Here is a 20922-nt window from a genome sequence, read left to right on the forward strand (position 1 = left end):
GGTCCAAACTCACGGCTACTCAGACCTGACCGTGTGGAAGACAGGGTGCTGGTAGTGGTGGAAAAGTGGAAACATTATCCAGCATCCGACCAACAACCTTTTGACACCACTCTGGTTTCAATAGTGCTGTTCTGCGGTACCCTATGAATTCGGACAGGAAGGTCATGCTTGAAGATGTCGGTGTTTGTTGTGGCATAATTTCAGCTTACCCACGGCCTCGGCAGGCACCATCAAGACAACTTCCCCGACCCTTGCCACGCACCTTGCCCATTTTAAATGGACAACAATATTTTCCATGCTAACTACAAATGGCTGAATTGGTAGTGAACTTTTATGTGATCCGTGTGCGGGAAAAGCACACTTTAAAATATTTGGACTGTAGGTAAAAATTTATTTTTGGTTATCAAATAGTAGAATGTAGGCCTGAAATGTCACAATTTGTAGCCCACAGATAGATCAGGAATCTGACGGAGACAACGCACTGTTCAATATGTGGCCTGTAATTGTTTTTTTTGCCACCACAATTGTGTCAAGAAGTAGGCTATGACACTACAAAGAAATGCTTTGGAGGACTGAAATTGTAAAATATTTAGCGCAATGATATGTGATGCATGTGGCGGACAGAACACAGTGTTAAATAGATGAACTGTAGCTAAAAAAAATTTTGGCAGCAACATGGTGTCAAAAAATTTATAAGACATTCCAAAAAATACTACAGTACTACAAAAAATGCCAGAATTTTCTGCGCACTCAGATGTGATGCCTGGGACGGGCAAAGCCGTTTAAAATTGCTGGATTTTCACGCTGAAGTATTAAAAGGATCTGGCTGTAGTCTGCAGTGTCAACAAGCAAATGGAGAAAAAAAGGGAACTGTGGATTGCATTGGAATAAAATAACCAGGATTAAGGAGCAAAAAAAAAAAAAAGTATTCCTAGCCACTGATACCTGGAGCTAGGTATAGCAGCAGCAGACAGTAATGGACCCTTTTGATGTATGCAATATCTATATACCCACATACATTGCCTGCATGCCTTGCACTGATATGTATATAGCCACATACACTCCCCACCTACCTAGCACTGCAATCTATATACCCTGTAATTAGTCCTTAGGACTGTTGATTTAGCTGGATATGTGGATTCAACGATGGTATACCCACACTAATAAAAGCACAAATCTGTCCCTATCTCAGCAGCAGCTTTCCCTACACTGTCTGATTCCGGACGTTACTGTGATGAGCAGGGAGGCGGACAGTTTCTTAGACCTGATGACACACTGCGGCCAGCCAAGCACTGTAATACCACAACAAAGATGGCTATTTGGTGAAATTCAAAAAAAGTTAATTTGTTTCTCATTAATGTGCACTCTGAACCCCATCCTGACTGAAAACAAAACAGAAATGGAGAAATTTTTGCAAATTAAAAAAGTAAAACAACTATCACATGGTCATAAGTATTCAGAACCTATGCTCAGTATTCAGTAGAAGCTCCTTTTGAGCTAGTACAGCCATGAGTCTTCTTGGGAATGATGCCACAAGTTTTTCACCCCTGGATTAGGGGATCCTCAGCCATTGTTCCTTGCAGATCCTCTCCAGTTCCGTCTGGTTGGATGGTGAACGTTGGTGGACAGCCATTTTGAGGTCTCTCCAGAGATGCTCCATTGGGTTTAGGTCAGGGATCTGGCTGGGCCAGTCAAGAATGGTCACAGAGTTGTTCTGAAGCCATTCCTTTGTTATTTTAGCTGAGTGCTTAGGGTCAGTCTTGTTGGAAGGTGAACCTTCGGCCAAGTCTGAGGTCCAGAGCACTTGTAAGAGGTTTTCACCCAGGATCTCTCTGTAATTGGCCACATTCATGTTTTCTTCAATGGCAACCAGTAGACCTGTTTCTGGAGCTGAGAAAAACCCCCATAGCATGATGCTGCCACCACCATGTTTCACTGTTGGGATTGTATTGGGCAGGTGATGAGCAGTGCCTGGTTTTCTCCACACATACCGCTTAGAATTATCACCAAAAAGGTCTATCTTCATCTCATCCGACCAGAGAATCTTATTTCTCATAGTCTTGGAGTCCTTCATGTGTTTCTTAAACTCTATGCGGGCTTTCATATGTCTTGCACTGAGGAATCTTCCATCAGGCCACTCTGCCATAAAGGCCCGACTGGTGGAGGGCTGCAGTGATAGTTGACTTTGTGGAACTTTCTCCCATCTCGCTGCTGCATCTATGGAGCTCATCCACAGTGATCTTGGGGTTCTTCTTTACCTCTCTCAACAAGGCTCTTCTCCCACGATTGCTCAGTTTGGCTGGACGGCCAGGTCTTGGAAGACTACTAGTGGTCCCAAACTTCTTCCATTTAAGGATTATGGAGGCCACTATGCTCTTAGGAACCTTGAGTACTGCAGAAATTCTTTTGTAACCTTGGCCAGATCTGCGCCTTGCCACAATTCTGTCTCTGAGCTCCTTGGCCAGTTCCTTTGGCCTCATGATTCTCATTTGGTGTGACATGCACTGTGAGCTGTGAGGTCTTATATAGACAGGTGTGCGCCTTTCCAAATCAAGTCCTATCAGTTTAATTACACACAGCTGGCATCCAATGAAGGAGTAGAACCATCTCAAGGAGGATCACAAGGAAATGGACAGCATGTGACTTATACATGAGTGTCTGAGCAAAGGGGCTGAATACTTATGACCATGTGATATTTCAGTTTTTCTTTTTAAATAAATTTGCAAAAATTTCTATATTTGTTTTTTTTTCAGTCAAGATGGGGGGCAGAGTGTACATTAATGAGAAAAAAAATGAACTTTTTTGAATTTACCAAATGGCTGCAATGAAACAGTGAAAAATGTAAAGGGGTGTGACTACTTTCTGTACCCACTGTATTCCCAGGACGCCGGTGATTATGACTGATCATCTGCAGCATTCTCAGCACGCTGGTGATTACTGGTCCTCTGCAGCATATTCACAAGACACAGATGACTGCTCCTCTGCAGCACATTCACAAGACACTGATGATTGCTCCTCTGCAGCATATTACCAGGGCACCGGTGAGGACCGATCCTCCGCAGCATATTCCCAGGGCACCGGTGAGGACCGATCCTCCGCAGAATATTCCCAGGGCACCGGAGAGGACCGATCCTCCGCAGCATATTCCCAGGGCACCGGAGAGGACCGATCCTCCGCAGAATATTCCCAGGGCACCGGAGAGGACCGATCCTCTGCAGCATATTCCCAGGGCTCCGGTGAGGACAGATCCTCCGCAGCATATTCCCAGGGCACCGGAGAGGACCGATCCTCCGCAGCATATTCCCAGGGCACCGGTGAGGACCGATCCTCCGCAGCATATTCCCAGGGCACCGGAGAGGACCGATCCTCCGCAGAATATTCCCAGGGCACCGGAGAGGACCGATCCTCCGTAGAATATTCCCAGGGCACCGGAGAGGACCGATCCTCCGCAGCATACTCCCAGGGCACCGGAGAGGACCGATCCTCCGCAGCATATTCCCAGGGCACCGGAGCGGACCGATCCTCCGCAGCATATTCCCAGGGCACCGGTGAGGACCGATCCTCCGCAGCATATTCCCAGGGCACCGGTGAGGACCGATCCTCCGCAGCATATTCCCAGGGCACCGGTGAGGACCGATCCTCCGCAGCATATTCCCAGGGCACCGGTGAGGACCGATCCTCCGCAGCATATTCCCAGGGCACCGGTGAGGACTGATCCTCCGCAGCATATTCCCAGGGCACCGGTGAGGACCGATCCTCCGCAGCATAGTTCAAGAACATTGGTAATGATGCAATGTGGGTGTTTATAATGATCTCAGCCCTCAGCTTTGTCTCTGTCCGGATACATGACTCTTTGTGATGGGCAGTTTTACATTGTCGCCCTGTGGGGTTGCTTAGTTGTGTTCTGGGTTAATGAGACCACATTTTCAGGTCAATATACCGCAGATAATAAACCAGAGCACCAATGCTTCTACTAAACTTCCATCACTAAAGGATGAGTGGCAGGTATGAGGCATACTGATTGGCAAACACAGATGGGAATCCAGAAGATGGGTGAAGTCTATGAAGCACGAGGCCCTTAGTCATTCATTATTCAGAGAAAATCTGTAGTGAATCGCACCAGACATAAGTAGTGCCCGGTTCTATCATGGGCGTCTACATCAGAGGTCTCAAACTGAATTCCTCAAGGGCCGCAAACAGGTCATGTTTTCATGATGTCCTTGTATTGCACAGGTGATAATTTAATCACCTGCACAATGATTCCAGCACTTTGCGCAATTCAAGGAAATCCTGAAAACATAACCTGTTTGCAGCCCTTGGAATGCAGTTTGAGACCCCTGGCCTACTTCATCAGATTCCTTCCAAGTGCCGAGACCCCTTACAGACTGCTCCGCAGGCGCTCCGTGCCTCTTATCTAGCCAAGCGGTGCTTGACATTTATGGAGGGAATAACCATTTGCAAATTTTTCCTACATGGCCAGAATTTAGTTTTGTGTGGAGAGTATTCCCATGAGACACAGCGTTCAGCCAGGGTGTACTTCGTAACTAAACATGATGGACTCCTATGCTGTGAACACCGTGACCAGGGCTCGGTCCATGGAGAACGTTTTCCTTCTATTAGATCAGAAACAGGCGTCGTGGTGGATAATGGGGATGATACGTTAGATGTGGCAACCATACAGTGCTGCCTGTACACAGCTTGCTCTGTGAGCTCATAGGCCCTGAACATTAAACCTACAGTGCAGCATGCGAGCAGCAACTTGTACACTAAGCCCCTTCCCTCACCTTGCCCAGTGCTTTACATGTGCCCACAGAAAGATTCTCCTAATGAAGTCCATTAGTTTTTCTGCACAGTAAGGTACCCATCCCATGGCGCTTACAGTACCCCCGGCATGCAGTAGTCTTGTGACCTGCAGGTCCTTCAGCCTCTCCATGGATGGAATTAGGAGCAGATATCTGGCTGGGTATATGCCTAGCAGCTGCACAAAGGGGCATGTGTTCAATAGAAAAGTCCCATCTCACATACAAGAAACTTCCGCTTCTTTTATGACCTAAAGCTTCTTAATCCCGAAAGGTCCCTTTAAGGCTACTTTCACACTAGCATCGTGCGACGTACGTCGCAATGCGTCGTTTTGGAGAAAATTTTCTCCATAGAGTTGCATTAGCGACGCATTACGACGTATGTCCACACGTCGCATCCATCGTGCGACAGATGCGTCGTGTTTTGGCGGCCGCGACTCGCACAAAAACGTTACATGTAACTTCTTTTGTATGTCGCGTCCGCCATTTTCGACCGCGCATGTGCGGCCGAAACTCCGCCCCCTCCTCCCTGGACATTACAATGGGGCAGCGGATGCGTTCAAAACTGCATTCGCTGCCCCCGTTGTGCAAAACTTTCACAACGTGTGTCGGTACATCGCCCCGACGCATGGCGACGTACGGAGCACGACGCTAGTGTGAAAGTAGCCTAAAATGCACTTACCAGGATCAACAAAATGTAGCTGAAGGCAGGAACCATGAGCCCCCCGTCCCCACCGCCTGAGGCTTCCTGCAGGCATTAGTTTATTGTCTGCAGCAGCAATGAAGGGAGACAGCCTGGGACCACCACAGAGACCCACGATGCTCAAGTGGCAGGGAACAAGGGCAGCCATCACGGCCCGATAGCACACATTGTTATCTTCCCTGATGTAAATGGCCCCCTCTCTTCTGAGGACTGACACAGGTCCACAGTTTAGCCCACACTAACACGGCACAGATCACACTGATCAGGGTTACATTGGTGTAATGTCACAGAGGTCAAAAACAACAATCACCTCAATTCCAAACTGTACCCCAAATCCTCAGATTCATAACATTAAATATAATCCAGTTCCAATCTTCAGTGCAGGAGATGACGTCAGCGGCGTAATGAAATGTATCATGCTGAATATAAAGGAAGTCGCCACTACAGGCGCAGCAACGATTAGAGACGGAATGGGCAGTCAGTGAAAGGTGCAGAACTTGGTAAAGTTGTACTGTGGATGAAACTCATAGCGGGTGGAGCAGAGGGAGGAGCTCATTATGGGGGTGGATCAGAGAGAGGAGCCCATGATAGGGGTGGATCAGAGCTCAAGATAGGGGTGGAGCAAAGAGAGGGGCTCATGATGGGGTGGGGCAAAGGGAGGAGCTCATTATGGGGGTAAAGCAAAGGGAGGAGCTCATGATAGGCGTGGAGCAAAGGGAGGAGCTCATTATGGGGTGGAGAAGAGGGATAAGCTCATTATAGTGGTGGAGCAAAGGGAGGAGCTCATTATGGGGGTGATGAGGGAGGAGCTGATTATGGGGTGGAGCAGAGGGAGGAGCTCATTATAGTGGTGGAGCAAAGGGAGGAGCTCATTATTGTGCTGGAGCAAAGGGAGGAGCTCATTATGGGGGTGGAGCTGAGGGAAAAGCTCATTATAGGAGTGGAGTGTATTAGGGAGGCGATCATTATAACGGAGGCTAACATGGAGCAGGAGAAGAGTAGGACATGCAAAGAGTGAATGCATTACATTTATCAATCTCAGCACAGATCACGTCTCACCTTATAGACGAAGATAAATATACATGTATATACACAAGTCTTAGGACCATATTGTCCTTTGTTCACCAGAGCTCAGTCTTTACGAGGACAGAACAATCAAAGAATCACGTAAAAAAAGAAGGCGACGCAACCAAAATATATACAAAAAAAAAAAAAAGTGAAATGTGGGGAGGAGGCATCATGCATCTCAATACAGGGACTATGATCAAGTGCTACCCCTAGAAAGGATGTAAACGAGGACCTTCCATTCATTTCCACGTGGAGTGCAAAATGTGACAACTGCTTCCTGCTTGTCCACAAGGCACCGCCATGGGCACATCACAGGGGCCAGCTCATGGCAGTATAATGCAGGTGTCAGAGAGATAAAAGGCATGCAGGAAATGAGGTCTTAAGTCATTTTCTCCTCTTGTGCAAAGCACACTGTTGAGATGTCATAGATGACTCAGGGCCACTGTCCCACACGTCTATATACAGAGGAAGCTGCGGTTCCGAGATCAAGCTGTGCAAAAAAAAAAAAAAAAAAGTGCCTTGGAGTGAAGGATTTCCAGTTTCGAGGTTTCCTATGACAAAGCGCAAGGGTTTACTATTCCCCTTGTTGACACAGCAGAGCCAAGGTCCACATGACCACAGTCCATAAGACTCTAGAATGACCAACAAGCGCCTCTCAGAAGTAAGTGTCATGAGCTGCACTACAGTCTGTAGCCCCAGAGCCACTGTTTCGTGGGGAATCTGTTGCTGAAGATTCTTTGCGCCTGAAGGAGAATTTCCGTTCCTTCTTCTGTCGGGACTCTGCTTTCTCTCGTTCTTTCTGCACTCGCTTTTCCTCCTTTTCTTTCTGTTTTTCCCGCTCTCTCTCCTTCTTCCGCTCTTCTCGCTCCTCTTTTTCTCTCTTCTTTTCTTGCTCACGCTCTTCTTTCTCTCTTTTTTTCTCTGGCTTCTCCTTGCCCTTCTTAGTAGCATCTTTGGGTGGTCCGAGAGGAGCCTTGTTGGAGGTGGGAGATGGCAGTGCAGGGCGCAGTCCTTCAGATACCACCAACGATTCTGGCTGGGCAGCGGGTGCTGGTGTGGCCGGTGGGGAAGGTCGTCGAATGCTAGACAGGCTAAGCCGGCTGCCACTGAGTGTGGGATTGAGACGCAGCTTCTCTTCATGGATCTGCCTGGCTCCATGTAAACGTCGAGAGGATCGGTATTGTAACTCTCCTCGATTCTCCCTCCATTTCCGTAACTGAGTGTTGCTCTCTCTCTCGATTAATGAATCGGTGACAGGAAGAGAACTCACCTGTGAAAACAGAAATTGCTGTGAAGACCTCCCTAAAATAAGGGCCCCTCAATGAGAAGGTACTGGCGGTGCAGAGCTCACCTCAGGGAGCAGGACCTCCTCCTGCATACAGTAAACCGGAAGACTACGCAGCTTCTCCATAGTCTCGTACATCCCTTGACAACTGCGCAGCTTGTCCACTGAGCCCAGAGTGTGTCGCAGTAACACCAACCCCACACGAAATACGATCTTCACCCCTTCAATAAGATATACATTAACAGAGTGATGTAGAACGAGACCCTCCCATACTTTATCACGCCCTCATACCTTCACAGAAGAACATGTCCCACACACGCAGCACAGAGACCCAGGGTAACGTGCGGGAGAAGATGCACATGAACCACTCCGTCATATACAGGATGGGATCAATCTTAAACTTCTTCAGATGTCTATAGGCCATGGGGCAAATCCTGCGCAACAGGGCAAAGAAAATCTCTCCATCCAGCTGTATGGCTTCCTAAAGGATGACAACAAGAGGAAAACTGAGCCTGGCATGAAGCAGGTCACAGCCAACCTGCGGGACCGAGAGGCGCCAACATGCGAGACGCCGACGGACGGCTAAGGCACCGAGCGGCGCGCCGACGTGCGGGACGGGCAAGGCACCGAGCGGCGCGCCGACGTGCGGGACGGGCAAGGCACCGAGCGGCGCGCCGACGTGCGGGACGGGCAAGGCACCGAGCGGCGCGCCGACGTGCGGGACGGGCAAGGCACCGAGCGGCGCGCCGACGTGCGGGACGGGCAAGGCACCGAGCGGCGCGCCGACGTGCGGGACGGGCAAGGCACCGAGCGGCGCGCCGACGTGCGGGACGGGCAAGGCACCGAGCGGCGCGCCGACGTGCGGGACGGGCAAGGCACCGAGCGGCGCGCCGACGTGCGGGACGGGCAAGGCACCGAGCGGCGCGCCGACGTGCGGGACGGGCAAGGCACCGAGCGGCGCGCCGACGTGCGGGACGGGCAAGGCACCGAGCGGCGCGCCGACGTGCGGGACGGGCAAGGCACCGAGCGGCGCGCCGACGTGCGGGACGGGCAAGGCACCGAGCGGCGCGCCGACGTGCGGGACGGGCAAGGCACCGAGCGGCGCGCCGACGTGCGGGACGGGCAAGGCACCAAGCGGCGCGCCGACGTGCGGGACGGGCAAGGCACCGAGCGGCGCGCCGACGTGCGGGACGGGCGAGGCACCGACATGCGGGACGGGCGAGGCACCGAGAGGCGCCGACATGCGGGACGGGCAAGGGACTAAGAGGTGCTGACAAACTACACTGGCAATGGACTGAGGGGTGCAGACATGCAAAATGAATAAGGGAATAAGCGGTGCTGATATGTGGCATGGGCAAATGACTGAGGAGCGCCAACATGTGGCATGGGCAAGCGAATGAGGGGAGCAGACATGCGGTGCGGGAAACAGTAGCATGAATTTGCAGGACAGACAAGGGACTGATGGGCACTGATACGTAGGAAAAGCAGGACTGATAGTACATACATATGTAGATACAGGCAGTGTAAGGAAGGAGGATGGGACTCACCAGGCCGGCGCTGTAATATCCCGGTAGATACTTGTCACAGATCTGAACTAGGCACCAGAACGCTTGCTGAGGGCAACACAATGAGAATGAAGCAATCAGTATTTTACTTCCCGTACTGCAAGTGGACACCCCTGCTACGTCCAATCCACCCCACTACAGCTGGGCCACAACTGCAACGGCCTGGCCACCCCCACTACAGCTGGGCCATAACTACGACTGGGCCACCCCCACTACGGCCAGGCCAAAACTGCAACGGCCTGGCCACCCCCACTACAGCTGGGCCACAACTGTAACAGCCGGGCCACCCCCACTACAGCTGGGCCACAACTGCAACAGTAGGGCCGCCCCACCCCACAGCTAATTCATTTTGTTATCCTGCAATACATGGAGAGGGGCTCTGTGTTTCCACCTTATTCAGCCGCCTCTCCTCCATAGCACCAGCCTCATACAGGGTCACTGGTAAGAAGTTACCTCAGCCGGCATGTGCATGAGTAGCACCGCTGCCACCGGAGCCTGTGCCTGGCAGTATCCTTCTTCTGGTCGGTATACTGTATATGCCTTCAGGATGCGATACAGATCCTGCTGCCTGCAAGGGGAGAACAGAGAAAGGACACGGGAGAAAGTCCACCTACAAGTCACCAGCTTCTCCAGGAGGATGTAAAAGTATGTATGTGTCAATACCTATCCTGCTGCACAGCAACGTCTCCATACACCCCACAACTAACCAATGAGCCCCACCCCACGTCCTGCATCATCTCAAAGGTGTGACAACCCACATCCTGCCCCATCTCACGGGTGAGCCCCACCCCACGTCCTGCATCATCTCAATGGTGTGACAACCCACATCCTGCCCCATCTCACGGGTGAGCCCCACCCCACCCGCGGGCCCCACTCCACGTCCTGCCCCATGTCACCCGCGGGCCCCACTCCACGTCCTGCCCCATGTCACCATGTCCCCCCTCTCACCCGTGTTTCCCCCACCCTGCCCCATCTCACCTGTGTTCCACGGCATCCTACCCCCATCCGACCAGTTTCCCTCCACATCCTGCCCCACCTCACCCATGTCCTCCTCGTGCTGCAAACATCTCATGAAAAGGAAATTGCCGGTGAAGATCTTTTTCGATGACATCCAGCCACTTGGGGTCTCCTTGTTGTCGCTCCATTTCCTACAATTGTAAGTAAAAGCATCAAATCCCGAGCGGCAACAACCAAAGAGGAGCGGCCGCCCTGCAGTGCATCAGCCTGGCACCACTCACCTCGAATTTCCCAGGATTTTTTATCAGAAGTTCATGGCTGTTAGAGAGGTACTGCCAGGCTTTGGCCCTGAGGGATGAGGGGATCCCCTTCCTGCATCTCAGCTTCACCTGCGGACAAAGATCTACAGTGAAACAAACGAGGGGACGATATATCGAGCAGCAGCCATAAAGTGAGAGCCTCCCCCCAGCAAGTCACTGCCAACAGGTTCCCCGTACGCCACAGCCCATTGTCCACATCCCATCATCTCACCTTCTGGAATCGCCTCGTCAGCCATTTGTCCCAATTACTGAACATATCTAACCATTTCAGTTCTCGCTGTCGAGCAATTTCCACGGGAATGGCAGTCTCGCTGCAAAAAGAAGAGAAGCGACTAAATCCATGCCTCCCTGTCACTGCCACGCGCCTCGTCACACATCCGGTGCCGCTGCCAAGAGCCTTGTCATGCATTCGGTGCCACCGCCATGCGCCTCGTCAAACCCTCGGAATCAACACCACACGCCTCGTCATAGTCCCATATCACGCCTCAGTCAGACCATTATAGCAGGTGCTGGCACTGACCTGTTACCACTGAACTGGTTTCCTCCAAGAAAGCCATATTTGTCGGTCTTCCTGTAAGGCATGCCGTTAATCTCAGAGTCAGAGCCTAGAGAGCTGGCATCATCCAGCAGTGTGAGGGACTCCATGGTGCCTGACATCAGACTGACAGAGTCCAGATAACTGAGCGTGTCTGGGGCCGGAGTCTTGGACTTGAAACTGGCCAGTGAGACTGTCTCATGACTGGCTGAATTGTCCTGCTCACGTGGTGGATGGCCAGGGTACAGGTTGGATCGAGAGGGAATAGGAAGAGGTGGTTTAGAGGACATGTTCCTGTGTGGGCTTGAAGGGTCCGGCACACGAATCGGGGACAGTGATGGCCTCCCAAGACTTGACTGTACAGGAAGACTGGACATTGGATTCTGAGAAGTGTAGTTCGAGTTACCCATCGCGGCACCTCCCTCTTGCCTCTGCTGTGCTTCTTGTTTAATTGAGCTAGGCGAAATAATGGTAATGCTCTGCGTGACTCCTGGCCCAGCGGACGGGGCGCTCTGCGTGACTCCTGGCCCAGCGGACGGGGCGCTCTGCGTGACTCCTGGCCCAGCGGACGGGGCGCTCTGCGTGACTCCTGGCCCAGCGGACGGGGCGCTCTGCGTGACTCCTGGCCCAGCGGACGGGGCGCTCTGCGTGACTCCTGGCCCAGCGGACGGGGCGCTCTGCGTGACTCCTGGCCCAGCGGACGGGGCGCTCTGCGTGACTTCTGGCCCTGCGGACGGGGCGCTCTGCGTGACTTCCGGCCCTGCGGACGGGGCGCTCTGCGTGACTTCCGGCCCTGCGGACGGGGCGCTCTGCGTGACTTCTGGCCCAGCTGATGGGGCGCTCTGCGTGACGTCTGGCCCTGTGGACGGGGCTCTCCGTGTGACGTCTGGCCTTGTGGCACACAACATGATGTCTTCTGGGTAAAATGTTTGAATACTGATAGTAGTGTTTTTCAGATGTGAAAGAGTAGTACTCTGTGAGGCATCATCGGCAACGTCACCCACTGCGCTCATGTTTGCCTGCAGTGGTGTTCCTTCTTCATGGCTCGTAGCGCAGTCTTGGGCCCCTGTAAAATTTGGAAGTGCCATCAAGCCGTGTCTGAACATGTCGGGCAGGGGTGAGCTCCCACCACTTTCAGTGTCCTGTGCACTGCAACATTCAGCCGCAATCAGTTGATTCTGCATTGGTGGTGAAGATGCTCCCCAGGCCTGTATGATGGCATGTGAAGGCTGCACCCCGTGCTTCTCTTCTGGGGTGCCATTTACTGGAGCCTGAATACATTTCCTGGCATTTGTTATCAGGGTGTCCAGTGTGTGTTCCCTTTGGACCCACCCTGGGGCACTCTGTGTTGGTGCTGAACTCCGCTCCTGCCATGGTGCGATCGGTGGTGGTGGTGCACTCTGGTCCTGCCCTGGAGCGATCGGTGTGGGCTGTGACACAGATGTTGTAGGGATGCTCTCTGAAGGTGATGTCTCCTGCTCCCATTTTGAGGTTCTAGGTGACACCCCCAAGTTTCTTAAGGTGTACACCAGGTTGGAGGCTCCATAGTTGTGCTCCACAGAAAAGGAGCCTCCGCGGCCGGGCTCCGCAGGGTGAGAGACTCCGCGGCCGGGCTCCGCAGGGTGAGAGGCTCCGCGGCCGGGCCCCGCAGGGTGAGAGGCTCCGCGGCCGGGCTCCGCAGGGTGAGAGGCTCCGCGGCCGGGCTCCGCAGGGTGAGAGGCTCCGCGGCCGGGCTCCGCAGGGTGAGAGGCTCCGCGGCCGGGCCCCGCAGGGTGAGAGGCTCCGCGGCCGGGCTCCGCAGGGTGAGAGGCTCCGCGGCCGGGCCCCGCAGGGTGAGAGGCTCCGCGGCCGGGCTCCGCAGGGTGAGAGGCTCCGCGGCCGGGCCCCGCAGGGTGAGAGGCTCCGCGGCCGGGCTCCGCAGGGTGAGAGGCTCCGCGGCCGGGCTCCGCAGGGTGAGAGGCTCCGCGGCCGGGCTCCGCAGGGTGAGAGGCTCCGCGGCCGGGCCCCGCAGGGTGAGAGGCTCCGCGGCCGGGCTCCGCAGGGTGAGAGGCTCCGCGGCCGGGCTCCGCAGGGTGAGAGGCTCCGCGGCCGGGCTCCGCAGGGTGAGAGGCTCCGCGGCCGGGCTCCGCAGGGTGAGAGGCTCCGCGGTCGGGCCCCGCAGGGTGAGAGGCTCCGCGGTCGGGCCCCGCAGGGTGAGAGGCTCCGTGGCCGGGCTCCGCAGGGTGAGAGGCTCCGCGGCGGGGCTCCGCAGGGTGAGAGGCTCCGCGGCCGGGCTCCGCAGGGTGAGAAGCTCCGCGGCCGGGCTCCGCAGGGTGAGAGGCTCCGCGGCCGGGCTCCGCAGGGTGAGAGGCTCCGCGGTCGGGCTCCGCAGGGTGAGAGGCTCCGCGGCCGGGCTCCGCAGGGTGAGAGGCTCCGCGGTCGGGCTCCGCAGGGTGAGAGGCTCCGCGGCCGGGCTCCGCAGGGTGAGAGGCTCCGCGGCCGGGCTCCGCAGGGTGAGATGCTCCGCGGCCGGGCTCCGCAGGGTGAGATGCTCCGCGGTCGGGCTCCGCAGCCTGCTGGGGGCCGCCATGGCTCTGCATCACTATCAGCACTCTCTGGGTGACTGTGGCCTTCTCAGGGCTCCCAGGTTGGCTCCCCCGGACACTCCCATCGCCGGCAGCACCCCAGGCTCCCATGTGAGGACTCAGGGGTCGGCGCTCCATGGAGCCTTTGCGGGGAGGCGGCACTGGCCGTGGCCCCGGGGGGGAGGAGCAGGACCCTGGCGGTGGCTCCATGCTTTGGAGCCGCTGAACTGAACAGGCCGGCGGCTGAGGCGCTCACCGGCCCGGACTGACAGAAGAACCAGAAGCCAATAGGAACCAGACGTAGGAAAGCAGACAGCCAATCAGCAATGAGCCGGAAACGAGCGAGCCGTAAACATTAGCCAATCAGAGCGCACGATAGAATAATGAACGCGTTAGCACAAAGTCAAAGAAAGGGATTGGGCAGAGCGGGGAGAAGCGGACCAATCAGCTGCAAGAGCCGTCCGGCCATTAGGGTCGGGCCCGGAACAAGGAAAAGGAAGCAACAATCTCCTAAAAGGGTGGAGCCACAACCAATCAGCTTGCATTTCATAGCTGAGAGTGGCCAATCAGCGCAGAGAGGCGGGGCAGACAGACGAGAGAAATGAAACTTCAATTCAATAACTTTATTGATATGAAAAATGTGAACACACAGTGACAGTGCCGCGTCCTCACCACCACTAATGACCGGCCGATAATCAGTCACATAACTGAGGAGAAAGGAATGAGAGGGATACAGGTAACAGCGGAGACAGAGAAATGGGGGACGGGGCCTCACACGCCCGCCACAGTCAGTGACATGCGGCTGTCACGGGGGGATAGATGGAGCGCGGACACGGCGCCGTGTGAGCAGCATCAGGACCGCCAAGAAGAGCGCAGGACGGCGCCGTGTGAGCAGCACCAGGACCGCCAAGACGAGCGCAGGACGGCGCCGTGTGAGCAGCACCAGGACCGCCAAGAAGAGCGCAGGACGGCGCCGTGTGAGCAGCACCAGGACCGCCAAGACGAGCGCAGGACGGCGCCGTGTGAGCAGCACCAGGACCGCCAAGAAGAGCGCAGGACGGCGCCGTGTAAGCAGCATCAGGACCGCCAAGAAGAGCGCAGGACGGCGCCGTGTGAGCAGCACCAGGACCGCCAAGAAGAGCGCAGGACGGCGCCGTGTGAGCAGCACCAGGACCGCCAAGACGAGCGCAGGACGGCGCCGTGTGAGCAGCACCAGGACCGCCAAGAAGAGCGCAGGACGGCGCCGTGTAAGCAGCATCAGGACCGCCAAGAAGAGCGCAGGACGGCGCCGTGTGAGCAGCACCAGGACCGCCAAGAAGAGCGCAGGACGGCGCCGTGTGAGCAGCACCAGGACCGCCAAGAAGAGCGCAGGACGGCGCCGTGTGAGCAGCACCAGGACCGCCAAGAAGAGCGCAGGACGGCGCCGTGTAAGCAGCATCAGGACCGCCAAGAAGAGCGCAGGACGGCGCCGTGTGAGCAGCACCAGGACCGCCAAGAAGAGCGCAGGACGGCGCCGTGTGAGCAGCACCAGGACCGCCAAGAAGAGCGCAGGACGGCGCCGTGTGAGCAGCACCAGGACCGCCAAGAAGAGCGCAGGACGGCGCCGTGTGAGCAGCACCAGGACCGCCAAGAAGAGCGCAGGACGGCGCCGTGTGAGCAGCATCAGGACCGCCAAGACGAGCGCAGGACGGCGCCGTGTGAGCAGCACCAGGACCGCCAAGACGAGCGCAGGACGGCGCCGTGTGAGCAGCACCAGGACCGCCAAGACGAGCGCAGGACGGCGCCGTGTGAGCAGCACCAGGACCGCCAAGACGAGCGCAGGACGGCGCCGTGTGAGCAGCACCAGGACCGCCAAGACGAGCGCAGGACGGCGCCGTGTGAGCAGCACCAGGACCGCCAAGACGAGCGCAGGACGGCGCCGTGTGAGCAGCACCAGGACCGCCAAGACGAGCGCAGGACGGCGCCGTGTGAGCAGCACCAGGACCGCCAAGACGAGCGCAGGACGGCGCCGTGTGAGCAGCACCAGGACCGCCAAGAAGAGCGCAGGACGGCGCCGTGTGAGCAGCACCAGGACCGCCAAGACGAGCGCAGGACGGCGCCGTGTGAGCAGCACCAGGACCGCCAAGAAGAGCGCAGGACGGCGCCGTGTGAGCAGCACCAGGACCGCCAAGAAGAGCGCAGGACGGCGCCGTGTGAGCAGCACCAGGACCGCCAAGACGAGCGCAGGACGGCGCCGTGTGAGCAGCACCAGGACCGCCAAGACGAGCGCAGGACGGCGCCGTGTGAGCAGCACCAGGACCGCCAAGAAGAGCGCAGGACGGCGCCGTGTGAGCAGCACCAGGACCGCCAAGACGAGCGCAGGACGGCGCCGTGTGAGCAGCACCAGGACCGCCAAGAAGAGCGCAGGACGGCGCCGTGTGAGCAGCACCAGGATCGCCAAGAAGAGCGCAGGACGGCGCCGTGTGAGCAGCACCAGGACCGCCAAGAAGAGCGCAGGACGGCGCCGTGTGAGCAGCACCAGGACCGCCAAGAAGAGTGCAGGACGGCGCCGTGTGAGCAGCACCAGGACCGCCAAGAAGAGCGCAGGACGGCGCCGTGTGAGCAGCACCAGGATCGCCAAGAAGAGCGCAGGACGGCGCCGTGTGAGCAGCACCAGGACCGCCAAGAAGAGCGCAGGACGGCGCCGTGTGAGCAGCACCAGGACCGCCAAGAAGAGCGCAGGACGGCGCCGTGTGAGCAGCACCAGGACCGCCAAGAAGAGCGCAGGACGGCGCCGTGTGAGCAGCACCAGGACCGCCAAGAAGAGCGCAGGACGGCGCCGTGTGAGCAGCACCAGGACCGCCAAGACGAGCGCAGGACGGCGCCGTGTGAGCAGCACCAGGACCGCCAAGAAGAGCGCAGGACGGCGCCGTGTGAGCAGCACCAGGACCGCCAAGAAGAGCGCAGGACGGCGCCGTGTGAGCAGCACCAGGACCGCCAAGAAGAGCGCAGGACGGCGCCGTGTGAGCAGCACCAGGACCGCCAAGACGAGCGCAGGACGGCGCCGTGTGAGCAGCACCAGGACCGCCAAGAAGAGCGCAGGACGGCGCCGTGTGAGCAGCACCAGGATCGCCAAGAAGAGCGCAGGACGGCGCCGTGTGAGCAGCACCAGGACCGCCAAGAAGAGCGCAGGACGGCGCCGTGTGAGCAGCACCAGGACCGCCAAGACGAGCGCAGGACGGCGCCGTGTGAGCAGCACCAGGACCGCCAAGAAGAGCGCAGGACGGCGCCGTGTGAGCAGCACCAGGATCGCCAAGAAGAGCGCAGGACGGCGCCGTGTGAGCAGCACCAGGATCGCCAAGAAGAGCGCAGGACGGCGCCGTGTGAGCAGCACCAGGACCGCCAAGAAGAGCGCAGGACGGCGCCGTGTGAGCAGCACCAGGACCGCCAAGACGAGCGCAGGACGGCGCCGTGTGAGCAGCACCAGGACCGCCAAGAAGAGCGCAGGACGGCGCCGTGTGAGCAGCACCAGGACCGCCAAGAAGAGCGCAGGACGGCGCCGTGTGAGCAGCACCAGGATCGCCAAGAAGAGCGCAGGACGGCGCCGTGTGAGCAGCACCAGGACCGCCAAGAAGAGCGCAGGACGGCGCCGTGTGAGCAGCACCAGGACCGCCAAGAAGAGCGCAGGACGGCGCCGTGTGAGCAGCACCAGGACCGCCAAGAAGAGCGCAGGACGGCGCCGTGTGAGCAGCACCAGGACCGCCAAGAAGAGCGCAGGACGGCGCCGTGTGAGCAGCACCAGGACCGCCAAGACGAGCGCAGGACGGCGCCGTGTGAGCAGCACCAGGACCGCCAAGAAGAGCGCAGGACGGCGCCGTGTGAGCAGCACCAGGACCGCCAAGAAGAGCGCAGGACGGCGCCGTGTGAGCAGCACCAGGACCGCCAAGACGAGCGCAGGACGGCGCCGTGTGAGCAGCACCAGGACCGCCAAGAAGAGCGCAGGACGGCGCCGTGTGAGCAGCACCAGGATCGCCAAGAAGAGCGCAGGACGGCGCCGTGTGAGCAGCACCAGGACCGCCAAGAAGAGCGCAGGACGGCGCCGTGTGAGCAGCACCAGGACCGCCAAGACGAGCGCAGGACGGCGCCGTGTGAGCAGCACCAGGACCGCCAAGAAGTGCGCAGGACGGCGCCGTGTGAGCAGCACCAGGACCGCCAAGAAGAGCGCAGGACGGCGCCGTGTGAGCAGCACCAGGATCGCCAAGAAGAGCGCAGGACGGCGCCGTGTGAGCAGCACCAGGACCGCCAAGAAGAGCGCAGGACGGTGCCGTGTGAGCAGCACCAGGATCGCCAAGAAGAGCGCAGGACGGCGCCGTGTGAGCAGCACCAGGATCGCCAAGAAGAGCGCAGGACGGCGCCGTGTGAGCAGCATCAGGACCGCCAAGAAGAGCGCAGGACGGCGCCGCGTGAGCAGCATCAGGACCGCCAAGAAGAGCGCAGGACGGCGCCGCGTGAGCAGCACCAGGACCGCCAAGACGAGCGCAGCACGGCGCCGCGTGAGCAGCACCAGGACCGCCAAGACGAGCGCAGGACGGCGCCGCGTGAGCAGCACCAGGACCGCCAAGACGAGCGCAGGACGGCGCCGCGTGAGCAGCACCAGGACCGCCAAGAAGAGCGCAGGACGGCGCCGTGTGAGCAGCACCAGGACCGCCAAGAAGAGCGCAGGACGGCGCCGTGTGAGCAGCACCAGGACCGCCAAGAAGAGCGCAGGACGGCGCCGTGTGAGCAGCACCAGGACCGCCAAGAAGAGCGCAGGACGGCGCCGCGTGAGAGGCACCAGGACCGTCAAGACGAGCGCAGGACGGTGCAGTGTGAGAAGCACCAGGACCGCCAAGACGAGCGCAGGACAGCGCCGCGTGACCATCATCAGGACCGCCAAGAAGAGCGCAGGACGGTGCCGCGTGAGCAGCGTCAGGACCGCCAAGAAGAGCGCAGGACGGCGCCGCGTGAGCAGCATCAGGACCGCCAAGACGAGCGCAGGACGGCGCCGCGTGAGCAGCACCAGGACCGCCAAGAAGAGCGCAGGACGGCGCCGTGTGAGCAGCACCAGGACCGCCAAGAAGAGCGCAGGACGGCGCCGTGTGAGCAGCACCAGGACCGCCAAGAAGAGCGCAGGACGGCGCCGTGTGAGCAGCACCAGGACCGCCAAGAAGAGCGCAGGACGGCGCCGTGTGAGCAGCACCAGGACCGCCAAGAAGAGCGCAGGATGGCGCCATGTGAGCAGCACCAGGACCGCCAAGAAGAGCGCAGGACGGCGCCGCGTGAGAGGCACCAGGACCGTCAAGACGAGCGCAGGACGGTGCAGTGTGAGAAGCACCAGGACCGCCAAGACGAGCGCAGGACAGCGCCGCGTGACCATCATCAGGACCGCCAAGAAGAGCGCAGGACGGTGCCGTGTGAGCAGCGTCAGGACCGCCAAGAAGAGCGCAGGACGGCGCCGTGTGAGCAGCACTAGGACCGCCAAGAAGAGCGCAGGACGGCGCCGCGTGAGCAGTACCAGGACCGCCAAGAAGAGCGCAGGATGGCGCCGTGTGAGCAGCACCAGGACCGCCAAGAAGAGCGCAGGACGGCGCCGCGTGAGCAGCATCAGAACCGCCAAGACGAGCGTAGGACGGCGCCGAGTGAGCAGCATCAGGACCGCCAAGAAGAGCGCAGGACGGCGCCGTGTGAGCAGCACCAGGACCGCCAAGAAGAGCGCAGGACGGCGCCGTGTGAGCAGCATCAGGACCGCCAAGAAGAGCGCAAGACGGCGCTGTGTGAGCAGCATCAGGACCGCCAAGAAGAGCGCAGGACATCCCATAGAGCAGCCAGATAGATCGCCTGAGCTGTCAGTCACAAGACTCACATCTCTGCATCAAATTGGGCTGTAGAGCTGTCACAGCGTCTCTAGGACACCATAAATGGTGGAATCGTGACAGCTCAGTGCGATAATGTAATAATATAACCATAACTAACCAAATTAGCGGAAATATAAATACTAAGAGATAAAGATCCCTGACTGCGAGGATAAACACGTGGAGAGAGCCCAGGACCCACATTCCCAGGACAGGCCACTCCGGGGACACACCACTCCCAGAACCCACCACTATGGGGACACACCACTCCCAGAACCCACCACTCTGGAGACACACCACTCTGGGGACCCATCACTCCCTGAACCCACCACTCCCAGAACACACCACTCTGGGGACCCACCACTTCCAGAACACACCACTCTGGGGACCCACCACTCTGGGGACCCAACACTCCCAGGACCCACCACTCTGGGGACACACCACTCCCAGAACCCACCACTGGGGACACACCAATCTGGGGACCTACCAATCCCAGAACCCACCACTCTGGAGACACACCACTCTGGGGACCCATCACTCCCCGAACCCACCACTCCCAGAACACACCACTGTGGGGACCCAACACTCCCAGAACCCACCACTCTGGGGACCCAACACTCCAAGGACCCACCACTCCCAGAACCCACCACTCTGGGGACACACCACTCCCAGAACCCACCACTCTGGCGACACACCACTCCCAGAACCCACCACTCTGGGGACACACCACTCCCAGAACCCACCACTCTGGCGACACACCACTCCCAGAACCCACCACTCTGAGGACACACCACTCCCAGAACCCACCACTCTGGGGACACACCACTCCCAGAACCCACCACTCTGGGGACACACCACTCCCAGAACACACCACTCCCAGAAGACACCACTCTGGGGACACACCACTCCCAGAAGACACCACTCTGGGGACACACCACTCCCAGAAGACACCACTTTGCGGATCCAACACTCCCAGAACCCACCACTCTGGGGACCCAACACTCCCAGGACACACCACTCTGGGGACACACCACTCCCAGAACCCACCACTCTGGGGACACACCACTCCCAGAACCCACCACTCTGGGGACACACCACTCCCAGAACCCACCACTCTGGGGACACACCACTCCCAGAACCCACCACTCTGGGGACACACCACTCCCAGAACCCACCACTCTGGGGACACACCACTCCCAGAACCCACCACTCTGGGGACACACCACTCCCAGAAGACACCACTCTGGGGACACACC

The 20922-nt window shown here is 58.0% G+C and overlaps 1 protein-coding gene across 1 annotated transcript; it reads right to left on the reverse strand.

Moving 5' to 3' along the window:
- Window positions 1–5764: 5764 nt before the first annotated feature.
- LOC141073161 (uncharacterized) lies at window positions 5765–14275 on the reverse strand. Its single transcript, XM_073560547.1, has 9 exons — window positions 11218–14275; window positions 10909–11008; window positions 10659–10766; window positions 10462–10568; window positions 9874–9988; window positions 9403–9468; window positions 8147–8336; window positions 7922–8076; window positions 5765–7840 (listed from the first exon to the last, which is right to left on the reverse strand). Exons 1-9 carry the CDS (start codon window positions 14004–14006, stop codon window positions 7226–7228), a joined length of 4245 nt encoding a protein of 1414 aa, XP_073416648.1. The 5' UTR covers window positions 14007–14275; the 3' UTR covers window positions 5765–7225.
- Between the last annotated feature and the right edge of the window lie 6647 nt (window positions 14276–20922).

This window comes from Dendrobates tinctorius, unplaced genomic scaffold, assembly GCF_039654945.1.
Source record: "Dendrobates tinctorius isolate UK_male_01 unplaced genomic scaffold, ASM3965494v1 ptg000297l, whole genome shotgun sequence".
Taxonomy (NCBI): domain Eukaryota; kingdom Metazoa; phylum Chordata; class Amphibia; order Anura; family Dendrobatidae; genus Dendrobates; species Dendrobates tinctorius.

Bases quoted from the DNA above. Each gene is read 5' to 3' on its own strand.
- LOC141073161 (XM_073560547.1), bottom strand. From the start codon at position 14,006: ATGGAGCCACCGCCAGGGTCCTGCTCCTCCCCCCCGGGGCCACGGCCA. The intron at 11,009-11,217 runs GTCAGTGCCAGC...TTCTTTTTGCAG, and splicing joins AACCAGTTCAGTGGTAACAG to CGAGACTGCCATTCCCGTGG. The intron at 10,767-10,908 runs GTGAGATGATGG...CTTTGTCCGCAG, and splicing joins TGACGAGGCGATTCCAGAAG to GTGAAGCTGAGATGCAGGAA.